This window comes from Pocillopora verrucosa, chromosome 2, assembly GCF_036669915.1.
Source record: "Pocillopora verrucosa isolate sample1 chromosome 2, ASM3666991v2, whole genome shotgun sequence".
Taxonomy (NCBI): Eukaryota; Metazoa; Cnidaria; class Anthozoa; order Scleractinia; family Pocilloporidae; genus Pocillopora; species Pocillopora verrucosa.
The window spans coordinates 8,642,693-8,656,290 of record NC_089313.1 but is presented as its reverse complement, the minus strand read 5'-3'; the positions used below and the strand labels follow the sequence as shown (position 1 = coordinate 8,656,290).

General features: G+C 37.5%; 1 protein-coding gene and 3 pseudogenes across 1 annotated transcript; 3 read left to right on the top strand and 1 right to left on the bottom strand.

Moving 5' to 3' along the window:
- The first annotated feature begins 1,556 nt into the window (after positions 1-1,556).
- Positions 1,557-4,692, top strand: LOC131770055 (uncharacterized; annotated as a pseudogene).
- Positions 4,693-5,879: 1,187 nt separating this feature from the next.
- LOC136279109 (uncharacterized) lies at positions 5,880-6,945 on the bottom strand (annotated as a pseudogene).
- Positions 6,921-7,824, top strand: LOC131776298 (uncharacterized; annotated as a pseudogene).
- Positions 7,825-10,048: 2,224 nt separating this feature from the next.
- LOC136279215 (uncharacterized) lies at positions 10,049-12,261 on the top strand. Its single transcript, XM_066162809.1, has 3 exons — positions 10,049-10,573; positions 11,185-11,487; positions 11,606-12,261. Exons 1-3 carry the CDS (start codon positions 10,049-10,051, stop codon positions 12,197-12,199), a joined length of 1,422 nt encoding a protein of 473 aa, XP_066018906.1. The 3' UTR covers positions 12,200-12,261.
- The last annotated feature ends 1,337 nt before the right edge of the window (positions 12,262-13,598 follow it).

Here is a 13,598-nt window from a genome sequence, read left to right as displayed (position 1 = left end):
CTTTTTTGTAAAGCAGTTGCCATCGCCCTTTAAGCATCCCGTATGCGTGTTCAGACACAACTCGAGCAGATCTTAACTTTTTGTTAAAATTAATTTCTGCTGGGTCTCCAGTAGTGTCAGGAAAAGCTTTCATTAGCCATACACGAGATGGAAAAGCACTGTCACCCACAGCCACAAAGGGGATTTCTTCATGCTCAGGGAGATGTAACGATTTACTGGGCAACACTTCCCCTTCTTCAAATGCATGGAAAAAAGGACAGGATTGCAAAAGGGTGGAATCATGGAGCCCGGAGCACCTACCCCTGTCCACAAAAAGTGTTTGTTATGCCCTATCAGCCCCATATTGGTTACGGAGTATCTTTTCTTGAAACTAAAGAAATTTTTCAAGTTAGAACTTATATACACGTGAAAACCATCCCAGGAGGCAACACACGGGAACTCCCAATTTTCCAAGAAGCAGTACAGCTCTTTTTTCCATTCTTCTTCATTTCTTGGAAGGCAAACAGATCTATCGTACAGCCTTGTAACAATAGCACTGGTAACAGTTGAAAAAATCTGGCAGGCTGTCGGAGCCGCAACTCCAAAAAGATCACCCACTGTGCTGAATGAGATCCCGTGTGCCATTCTGTACAAGGTTAATGCCAACTGACATTCTGGGCTTATCGGTTTTTTAAACCACGTTGTTTCCTTTGTAATTAAATCTTCAATTTCTCCAAGAATGGAATGAAACATGATCACAAACACTCACAAACACAAACACTTGCGAACAGAAATGAAAGGATTCTGAAAAATGGTGCGAAATCCAAGCTTCATCTTCAGAACTTGTGGTCAGCGGATTCAAATTGCCTTAAGTAAGTCTTCCGAAAATAACCAACATCAAACCAGCCAGCCATCCATCGAACCATCGAACCATCGAACCAACTATCCATCGAACCAGCGATCCATCGATCCATCAAACCATCGAAACCACAGATCCATCAAACCAAAGATCCATTGAACCAAAGATCCATCGAACCAAAGATCCATCAAATCAAAGATCCATCAAACCAAAGATCCATCAAACCAAAGATCCATCGAACCAATGATCCATCGAACCAGTGAACCAGTGATCTATCGAACCACCGAACCTTTAAACCAGAGAGTAATGTTGCCTGTAAGGGATTTGAACCCATGACCTCTGCGATACTGGTGCAGACCTGCATACCTGCACCGGTATCGCAGAGGTCATAGATTCAAATCCCTTACGGGCCTGAATTTTTTCAGGTCCTATTTACAACTACTCATTTCAGTAGTGTTCTCAGTTGCGAGGATCTCTTAATTTCATTTATTTCTTTTGTTTACATTGTCTCATTAATATTCATATTTTTGATCATCTGGACTCTCAATTATCTGGACTATTTACCCTAGTCCCACCGAGTCTGGATAATCGAGGTTCGACTGTACTGACACAATTTTCATTTACATGATTATATTTGTTAGTGTTCATCTCAGGAAAGCCTCTTGGAAGGTGTTGATGTTGCCATACCCATATTCCATTGCTATGGGCACAAGGCATCATGCCAGGTTAGTATATATCAGTTTAAAAGTAAATGACCTTGTGACAATGTGAAGAAATGTGTGGCAATACCTTAACATTGGTTAAATTCAGTTGTAATAATAAACATCCCATACTTACCTACCAATGGGTGAGCAGTGTGGGATCAGAAATCTGATAGTAGTTTCCAAAATTGAAAGCAAATGATCTGCAAGGGTCAGCTAGGAAGCAAGGCAAGGCAAGCAAGCAAGGCAAGGCAAGCAAGCAAGGTAAAATATTTAAGCACATGTATATGTTCCTTATAAAAGAGTGGCCACCCTACGTGAGCCTATCAGCTTTGGAAATGACCACCAGCCAGTGAGCCTTTATTCGAGGTTAATTTTACCTAAAATGAAAATTACATTTTTAAGTGTATAGCCTGCAGTGCAGGTGGTTTTGCTGGTTGTCATCTTTTGAGTGTTTGTTTTACTGGAAAGTTGGGGAGAGAATGCAATGCGGGAGGTCTCATGCCTACTGGCTTGGTAAACATTCTTTTTGCTCCAACTCTCCACCATTTTCCTAATTCAAGATGGTGCTTTGAACACTCGATTTGGAAATATTCATTCACACTGCTAAAATCTGCATAGGTTTTCCTGTCACTAAAGAAATGAGTGCTCACAAAAGGACTGATGTTTTGACTGATGGGCTTCTTCACTATGCCCAACATTTGTATCACAAATTTGGTACAGTTAATTTTATTGAACACATAAACTTTACATTTCTGTGGGTTTTGCTGAAAAGTAAAAGGAATATCAACTATTGACCAGCTTCATCTACCCTGTGTTTTCTGTCATAGTTGCAATTCTTCATTTTTTCAATATGGACGTGTGTTAAGATGTAAGTTGAGGTTGATTAGTCTAATTAGCACACATTAAACTGATTCCTTTTAATGTTCACAGGTGTTACTCTAGAACCAAAGTTTGCAAGGGCAGAAACTCTTCTACAGGATGTCAGTACAAAGCTTGAGGAACTCACTGAAAAACTTCTAGGTATACATTTTAAACCATTTTGTTTACTCATTGCATTGAAAAACAGCACAATGACTTACATGCATGCTATGATTATTGCAGTACATGTATTTTCCTGTACTAGGTTGTGATGATGGTGTGATACAAGAGTGGCAAAAGGAAGAAGTTGAAGCTCTGAAAGCAAAAGAACACGGTAGTTTTATTCCTCAGCATTTATTAACAATCAGTAGGAAAAAGTTTTTTTGTATTCACTAATATATTATTAATCTGTCACAGGATTAATACTGCAGTGGGACGAATCATATGTCAGCTTACTCCTCATGTCTGAGAAACTCAGGTATATAGTGTGTGGAAGTACCACCTACCAAATTATTCATGATTTACATTACACTGAGCTTTTCGAAAGTGATTAAACTTGTAAAAGGCGAAATTCCTACCTAACCAACTGTTGTAGTGGACTACGTGAAACTAATCCTTTAGTTGATTCATGGCATTACCTAATCCTTTGTGACTTCGGCTTAAATAGAGCTGTTTTGTAAAGCTTTCTTCAGTCCGGTCAAGTCAGGTAAAAAACCTGTCAGCTCAGTGGTACTTAATAAATCTCCTTTAGAGCCAACTTTGTTGTTGTTAGTCATTGTCTCGAGGATAGTCAACAGCCGTAATAGATCCTGGCCTTCCCACAGCCAGCAAGTGCCCCCAGGAAAGCCTTTTCCCAGAAGAAGTTTATCAGGTTGTCTCCCATCCATCTGTTTATTTCTGAAGGCAAAAAAACTGTTTTCACAATAATATAAATATCGTATTCGTACTCCCCTTTCTTTCCACCTTCGCAAATATAATTACTAAGTATTAAACTGAACATACTGTGTATGTATCTCCACCCATTTAAAAATTTTTTTTTTTTCAGAAATGGATTGAGCTGTGTACAAGATAAAGATCAAGGGAAAGTAAAAGAAGTTGAAAAGAAAATCAAACAGTAAGTCATAAATATGCAAATTCCTTCCTTGCAGCAACAACTGGAATAATCAGGTTCTGCAGAGAGAGAATTAAGGGTGCCAAAATTAAAAACAAATAATAAATCTCTCTAACTTGCATTTACTGTACATAGGAACGAGAAGGCCATAGTAACTATGGAAAAGAAGCATCACATCAGAGAAAGATGGTCCAATTTGTCCCGTGTGTTTGTAACCATTACGTCACGTCTCTACGAGAAGAGAAAGAGCAAACTCTTGTCGAAGTTACATTTTATGGCATTCGAAAGATGTTTCTTGGTGGAATTGAAGCGAAAATATGCTGGTAATAAACTGAAGAAACTGCTATGTAAAATATTTAGTAGCATGTGTATTTTGGTGATCATGGTCTGCAGTAATTCTGTCGTTATGTTGCTGCGTATGCCTGTTGTTTTCAACTGTGACTCTAGGGGTATAAGGGCTAAATTTTCTCAGTTCATGAGTCTTACACATTTACATTTTCCCATCTAATCCATAAAACTGCCACTGCATTGCATTTTTGTTATTGTGAACTTTTTAATTTTCAGATGGCCAAGCAATTGCTATAAAGCTTGCAAAGCAGACCAACAAAGTTGTGAAGTCCATCCACAAAACTTTGTGCGAAGTAAATGGTATCTTCCCGATGATGTACCCCAAATTCTTTATGAGGATGGTAAGGATCCTAGGAGCAGCATTTACTTTGAAGTCCAAGAGGAAGGGGATTCCTGCTCTTGTTAGGAGGCAAATAATTGACCTTTTCTGCTTACACAACAGGTGTCAGGAAGAGCTTGAGCTGTTGAAGGAGAAAATGATTTTCCTTGTCCCTTTTCTCCAAAACGAAATCAGGCTTACAGAAAAATCAGTGGATGCGCTTTTGCCTCACACTGATAACCCTCTTAATGCAGGAATGATAGCTTGTCTTAAAAAGAAACAGATGATTCATTGTAATCACATTTCCTCACTGCCACTTTTATGGGGTTGTATCTTGGATTCCCCTAAACCTATTGATCATGCTGAGGTAGCAAAAACCTATGCTAATTTGAGTGGTATCGACTATCTTCTAGACGATGAGAAATCAGACAAATTGATGATGGAGGAAGTTGTGGACGATAAGGCCTTTCTGTTGGAACTGACATCAGACCACAAATTATCTGATGATGAATAAAACTCATTTTGTCTCTGGTGCTTGCCAAAACCATACAGAAACAGCCGCTGTTTTGTTTATGTGTGTGCACCAACAGCGGGTAAACTTCTCGGAAAACCCAACAAATATCAATATATTGCATAGGATTATACTGACTGGCCAATCATCAAAATATGTTTTAATAAATTCTCACCGTTGGCAAATTTCATCTCGGTGGTGATTCATTGCAATTTTTACGTTATTAGGATTATACATAGCGTGTGTAGACGGTGTATTTTATATGCTGATCAGTGCCGAAGCTTCCTTAACGGACACTCATAAGTGGACAGCTCTACTTACCCACCTAGTCAAAACTGTTTCATTAAACTCCCATACAAACTCTGTATTCTGATATTATTTCATCATTGCACAACTATTTCCCCTTCTTTTGAATCATTGGCCCATTTGCAGCTAGTTAGCCTGCACATGACCCCCTTCTTAATGCTAAGAAACATAAAAGGCCTAATGTAAAGTCATTGAGTGGAGTGTGCCATTTTCTCCAGCCCTATGACTTCAGATTTCCAAACAAATAATTTTAAATATCTGGAGTTTAAAAACCTGAATCAGGGAAAGGCGAAAGGAAATCAGGAAAATAGGTAATTTATTATATTTCTTATTGTTCAGTTATGTTTTTCAGAGGATTATGTTCATTTTAGTAACATAGATGAGTGTTTTCTCTACTGTACACAACATTCTTGACCTTTTTCAATTCATACTCATTTTGACAGATTGCATTTTTCCTATATTTTCCACAAAACCAAGAGGCCCATTAGATGTTGTCCACTACAGGGATGTACCTGGGTTGGACGACGCTTTGATTACCACCTACCAAAAGTACACAATATTGGCAAAGATTCTGAAAAGTACTTATTAGTAGTACACAAAAATGGCAACATTTAATGTTTCTGTTTTTTTTTTAAATTTTTTTGTACAATCAAGCTTCTTTGTTAGAAAGTATGACATGCATGTAGCCTATTGTAATAGGTAATAAAAGTACTTTATACTGGATTTTGTATTCATTTATAGACACACCACTTGGACCATTGAAAATGATCAACAAATTAACAAACAAACTTCTAGGCTAATCATTATCTATAGTTTGATAATAGTAACAGTTTAAGAACTACATTTTATGATTCTCTGTATGTCAGCTGGCTATAAAATTGGCTTTCTGACAGGTTCTAAGAAAAGGTATATTAAATCAAAGTTTATGTTTGAAAAAGCAAAAAAAATTAGGATTCATCTTTTGGAAATTACAATACATTATCAATATGATACAAAAGTATTACAAACAATGACAATTGGGTCAAACAGTTGGGTTCCTAGGCATTTGCAAGCTGTTATCTTCCATTATCAATTCTGCGAGGTGAACAAATAACAGAGAGCAACCAAGAGGATGAGATCTGTTGCCACACATATTTTCCGCTACAACTATGTCATTTTTCCAAACATTGACTTTATAATTGAGAGCACCAGCCTCATGTGGTACAAAGGAGGCGTTTCCCTATTATAGGGTCTTATTTGATGCAAATTCCAGGCCTCTGCCACGTTATGCAACTCCTCTTGAAGTAAGCCCATGAAACAAAATCACAGGCACTCGATGTGCATTACATTGCTGTTGTCAAAATGCCCGGATTCTGATAAAACTTTAAAAAAACGCATCCACTAATCAGTGTTACTTTTTCTTAGGAAGGACCACCAGGCCTCAATTCTCTGGTTAGCTACAGATTTGCTGTACATAAAGCTTTTTTCTCCTGCGAGGTGATTCTGAGAATTCTGTCTCAGAAATCACTGAACTGCTGCAGTGTGTACATTTTCAGTTCCACAGTCGCCTCTTACTATTAAAGGACAGCCACCAAACTGAGGGGCACAGTCAATAAAGTCTTGTACGGTTATCATTGGGTCATTATTGGAGGGGCCAACTTCAAGCCATCATATGTGTTGGCTGTATCAATTGATGGCACCGTGAATACAAAAGCCAAATAGTTATCATATTAATCAAGATGCCATGTGAAGTTAGGTCCTGCTGCTACATATTTCCTTCTTTTGAATTGTTTCCTGGATTGCAGCTCCACTCCCTCTGGGTCCAGTCCCTTCACTAAATGCTGATCTGTCTCTCTATCTATCAGCAATCCGGGATCCTTAAGGAGATGCTGATACATTTGTCGATACCAAATACAACTGCCTCTAGACTGTAACTCTTGGTCTATTGCATCTACAACCCTTTCAACTCGAGACTGATTTCACTGATTTCTTTCTTCTCAGAAGAAAAGAAGTCTATCAGAAAAGGAGAAAACCACTACAAATCGGATCATGTGGAGTCATTTTCGTATCAACAAGGTGTTTTACGTGGGGAAGTGCATGCAAGCATGAAAAAGAAGGTGTATAAAGTCACGGTGAGTTAACTCAAGCTAAGCTAACATCTTCTATTAAAAGCACTCAACAGAGCTCAAGATTTAAACCGATTTACAGTTCTGTTTTAGGTAGATTTGTTTAGTTCTTTCACTTCTTTGAACGATTAGAGATGGTAAAGGCGATCTTAGCTGCCTAATTCCAACTTACCATATTTTTAAACGTAACGGCTACCAAACAAAAATTTTTATAGTGATTTGTTTACTTCATAGCGTGGTTTTAACGCAGCACATTGTTGTTATCATTTGGGACCACCTGAATCCAATACGTTGGTGGGATGTTCTTTCGTTGTTTTCTTTTCCTAGATTTACTTGGATGAACAACACGAAATTAAGTCGACTGAGTGTGAATGCCCAAGAGGAGCATTTAAGTGTAGCCATGCAGCTGCACTCTTTATACACGGCATCCATAATCTAAGCAGAACTGACGTTGAATGTCAGTGGAGGAAAAGGAAGTCGAACACATCACTCTCAGCTCAAGCTGTGGCAGAAATGTTCCCTCCACCTAAGAAGTACACTGCCTTGGGAAGAAAGCCAGTACAGGTTGACAGAGCACAGCTGTATGAAGACCTTAAACAATAAGGAAGGTTTACAAGCCTTTGCTGGCTGCTCAGCCCAGAACCACCTGCTTTTAATGAACTACCAATTCCAACAATAGAGGATATAATATTTTCAGAAGAGTTTCTCTAAACCAGAGGGCTTCAACAACAACTGGACTGTTTAGCTCGACAATCCAGAATACTTGAAGAAGATATATTGAAAATCAGTAGGATCACTGTTGGCCAGCGTGACAATCCTGCCTGGCATTTGGCAAGGAGGGGCCGTCTTACTGCCAGCAACTTTGGTAGTGTTCTGAAAGCCAAATAAGTTACTCCCTCACTTCTGAAACGCCTTCTTGGAGAAAATGACCTCTCATGAGTGAAAGCAGTACAATGGGGAGTTAACAATGAAGAGGAAGCTATCAAGGCCTTCACCTTGAAGACAGGGAAAACAGTTAAAGAAACTGGAATCTGGTTTCATTCCTCTGATATTCTTGGTGCTTCCCCTGATCGGATTGTTGACCATGAAACTGCTCTTGAGGCCAAGTGCCTATAAACTGAAAGAAACCTAATCATAGATCAGGCTGTACAATCTTCAGCAACATTTTGCCTCGATAAATCTGACAGTGGAGAGTATGTATTGAAGAAGGAGCATGTTTAATGGCACCAGGTCCAGGGAGAAATGTATTTTTCTCAGCAAAAATTTTTGTTATTTTGTTGTGTGGACCACAAAGGATGTAGCTGTTTTAAAAATAGAAAGGGATGAATCTTGGGCAGCAAACATCCCACTTTTAACACAATTTTATTTTAATTATATTTTCCCCAAAATAGTTGCAGGAGAATTGTAGAGTAATATTAATAATTGATTTTAATTAAATTGTTAAGGTTGGGACATATTTCAATGGTGATTTGTCTGATGTAGAAGGCTTTTCATGCCACTGGGGGTTTCATTAACGTTTTCAACAGGAGGGCAACTGGTTTTCACAGGCTTACAAGGCTTTTTGACCTGAACTTCTTTATAAGATAAACTTTACTCAAGATTGTCAAACCAGGCTGTCAAATTCTCCTCGCAGCCAGTCAATTTGCCTTGCCCTCGACTCCCTATGAAACCCCTGCCTGGCCTGCTCCTCCCCTTAATTTTTTCTCAAGAACTTTCTTTGGGTTTGGCTGTGATTCCCAATAATATATATTATATTATTTTTGATAAATTGTTGATTCCATGAAATAATATAATTTTGATCATTGGATGAAAGGGAATGACTAAATTATTAAATGCCAAATGAACACCATCAAATTGTTTTTGTTTTGGGCAGACTCCAGTATTATTTTAAGTGGAGGTCGGTTTGCCCTGTAAATTTGACAAAAATTCAACTTTAATGTTAAGATTGTGAAAAGTGCAGGACTGTAGGCTAAAGTTTTCCTTTTGTCACATAATTTACTACTAAAAATAATCCTGTGTGGATATATTTGCTGAAGAGATTTTAGGAAAGGCTAGCCTTAACTCCTTGCAATATATTTAAGCTACAGTTCCTCAAACCCATATATATATTTTCTTAAACAGTTTTATTATCCAGCCCACCTGTAGTGTTCAAAACAATATTATTATTCAAAAACCATATCTTCACAACCTTCTTTGAATAAAGGAAACTGCAAATTGACAAGTGCAGCACACAATTGCAAAAGAATGTCAGCATAACAGCGCAAATAAGATGGAATAAAACTTAAAATGGATATCGAATGGGAGAGAACTTTGCGAACTCTATGGAGTATTCTAATCCTTTTGCTTCGCTAATAGGATTTGTTGTTACGATGTTAATGAAAATTGGCAGTAATTATTGGGGGTCTGTCATTCAATTCAAAATCAGGCGCACAAAATAATGTGCACTATTTACGATATCATATCAATATCATCTATCATGTCATCCATTCATGACCTTTCAGCAATTTACGGCTAATGCTAAGAGATTGTTAATAGACTCTTCTCTTTTTGAACTTTCGAGTTCCTCGAGTGTTTTGTTCACCACAGAAAATGGCTCATATTCTTTATCGCAAATGAAGATTGCCTACCTCACTTAAAGGTTTCTAAGACTTTAACAACGATCGGGACGTTTGGATTGCAAGCAAACTGCTACGAGTCTTCTTCGTGCGAGGCCGGCGATCACCATCCACAGTGGTAGTGAAAAGATCGAATTGAGATTCACCATACAATAGTGGCGGGCTATCAATATTGTCTGATATTCTTGGCTTGGCTACTTATCACAATTGTCCTACACTCTCTAAAACCTAACCGTGGTTTTGATAAGACATCCTGCAGTATTGCTGTATTTACAGGTTTGGATATTAAGCAGTATCCAATGTGGAATTCTGGTCCGACTCGGAGGTTCCTACATGAAGCACTTGTGCCGCCATGTCTGCGCAACTTACATGGTTCTGTTAGCAGGAGATATACAGGAGAATCCAGGGCCGGTAACGGATGCTTGTGCTGTTTGCACTAAAGGATGCCGAAAGAATCAGATGGCGATACAATGCGATTCATGCGACAAGTGGTTTCATGCTAAGTGTATCAGTATGAAGAGAACAGAATATGATAAACTTTGTGAACCTTCTCTGGCTTGGGAATGCATAACTTGTTTATCGCCTTATGGTGGAACAGCAGTGTATAATAAAATTTCATCCATTCCTGGATATCCAGTTTCTAAGAATGCTAATGGTGTTGAAATAACTATTGTTAAACTTGCAGCAATTCCACATATTACCATAATAGGTGTATATCGTTCACCAAGAGTGGCAATTCGGCAAATGTGTACAGCAATGATGCAACTTCTTGTCCTTCATAGTTCAGAATTCAATATTTTTATTGGAGATTTTAATGTAAACTGGTTGAATGAGAAAGAAAGAATTCCCCTTTATAATGTTTGTTAGAGATAACAGTTATAGGCAATTAGTATTATGTTATACCACTGACAACAGAACTACAATAGACCATATTTATACTAACTTACCAGAGTTATACGTAAATTTACACATTTTAGAAACATATTTTTCAGATCATATAGCAATCTGTGCACTGATTAGAACATGAAGTACCTTTTATGCCTTTTTTCATATCATTTTATTAAATTCCAACAAAATCTTAACAGTTATTTTACCATATCTCCAATCTGGATATGGCAGACTATAACCTGAAACAAAATTGTATGAAAATGTTTCTTCAATGCAAAAGCAATTTGTCCAATAACTCATACTCTTCTAGGAAACGCTGTTTTTTAGAAACGGATTTCAACATTATCGTCAAGTATAGCTAGTAATTTTGTGTCAAAAGAAAGATAATATACTGTCTCTAGATTCAGGCTCCTTTTCTTTCCTTTATAATGAATAAGTAAACAAATAAAAAATTATAATTCACCTAGGTAAGGTTTTTTTTTTGGCATTTTGTTGTTATAGTTAAATTTGTAGTAGTATACAAATTTTGAAATACATTATATTGCTATGAAACAAACTCAAAAGGTTCTTTTCACTTGCAGGCAATGGAAGAACAAAAAGAAGGGATTGTTGGTTTCTTACACAATGTGTCTCCAACTAAAAAAAGTAGCAAGACATCTTACTTTGACATGTCCATACAAACCACCAATGGCTTAGTAAGAGGAGTCTGCTTCTCCGGAAGTAAACAGGAACACTTTGATCAAATGAGCAAAAAGAAATCTCCAATAAAACTTCGAAATTTTAGAATTGAAAGAGCAGGAGATGCAACCACAGTACTGATGAATAACAATGTACTGTTAGAGCCTACAAAAGAAACACCTTTTTCACGAATTGAGTTGCCAAGTGCCAACAATATCTAATCAATTTCAGCTGCAAACACAAATCAAAGTATCACCATCAAAGCCAAACTTATTCAGATGTCATCAACAAAAAAGTGAAGACAGAGGATGGTGAAAAAAAAAGTTTGCCTATCTTGTGGACCCACATGGAGCTATTAAGGTGACACTTTGGGAACAATTCTGTGGATTAGAAGAAGGAAAAACTTATAACTTTCAAAATCTCCAAGTAAAGAAGGAGTACAACTCAAATGGCGTATATTTGAGTACCCCCAAAACAGGGTGCACAATTACAGAAGTTGAGCCATTTTCACAACCTCTCATTAATCCTGCTGAGCTACCTCAGAACTTTACCAATACAACAGCAGCAGCAGAAATACTTGGAGTGCAAAGTGTCGATGCATATCAATCCTGCTGCAACTGTAACAAAAAGCTGGTAATAGAGACGTCTCCCATACTAACCTGTTCAACTTGTGGGCTCAAGCAGAATATGAAGTCCACCATTGAACAATGTTATGTACAACTACTGGTACAAATTAAAGAATCGAAGATCACAGTGACCCTGTTCAACGACATCCTGCATGATATGCTAGCGTCACAAGGAAAGAGCACTCTTCCGATCACTGAAGAAACCATAACTGCCTTTCTTCTAGAGTTACCAACTATAACCAGCATAACATTCAACAACAAAACAAAAATAGTGGAGTCAGTGCAAATCTGAATAAAATGAACAATTTCCTGTCACACATCAGTGGAAATTACTACTGAATACCAAACATTAATAATACCTGTTTTTTTAGTTTGCAACAAACATTTTGTAGACACTGGTTTTAAGTGAAATGATTGTTTCTCTGACTGATAAACATTATTTACAAGTACACGTGCTGCTTTTTTTAGGATAATATTTCTGTTGCGTTACATTTCTGATACATTTCATTTCAATTAAAAGACAAACACTTCAAAATACTTTTAAAAGTATATTCACCTGTTAGTTACTTGAACACAACAATGTAAATATACTAACTTTGTTTTACCTGTTTTGTTACAAATTGATTGCATATTACCATTAAATGAAAAACATAATGATTTCCTAGGAATTATTACAACCAGAGACTTTTTCTTGCTTTGCAAAACTGCTACTGCGTTTGCATTACAGTTGTCTTGTGTTACAAAGACTTCAGATACTATGCAATTTTGTTAAAAACTATTGGCAGTTGTATTTCAATTCTTTGATTTAAATATTCTGCTACAAAATAGAAGAAACGTTCGCTTTAATGTTAGATTCTTTGCAGTACCATAACACAATAACAGTTATTTAAACAGTGATGAAGATGTAATCACAATCATGATATTGATGATTGATATTGATGATCCCTTACCTCCAACTGGAGCATTGGACATTCACCACTTCAGTTCCCCATCTTTGTGATGCCTTGAGCATTCCATACCACTGCCTTTCGGGAGATGTTTCTAGCCAGTTTAACAGTATTCAAAAAAATAGGCGCCTACAGCAGATTCCATTCCACTGCAGCAGACACAAGTACCCATTGGGTACCTATTTTTCTTTTAGTTTTCTTTACCGCATGGCATCAGTTATATCACATTGTTGCCAGTCGCATCAGTTACATCGCTATTACGTTCCCATTGCATTATCAAGGCATTGTTCACAAGGAATCGTTTGTAAGGAATCTAGGAATCAATGGTAGTGTGTACAAGAATTTCTGTAAATTAAACTAAAGTTGTGTTTACATAGTACGGCTCATCGATTCGCAAGCTCCTGAGGCAGTTCTGCCGCCTCAGCATTTATTGATAAGATAATAACGTGTCAACGGGTGATATTTTACCTCAAAGCTGAGGAACAGGTTCCAAGCCTTGAGTAACATACAGACAAGCAAAGCATCGATGAAGAGGAAGACACTGTAAATCAACAGTGGAAGCAAGTGAAGAACATATTTGATGAAGCAAGTAAAACCTGTCTGGGGATGCAAAAGACGAGAAAGAAGAAAGAATGGATTACACCAGACACGTGGCAGGCTATCGAGGAGAGACGCCTGCTGAAGAAGAAGATAAATGACAGCAAATCAGCCAGACTTCGAGAGAAGTATAGAGCGGCTTACACA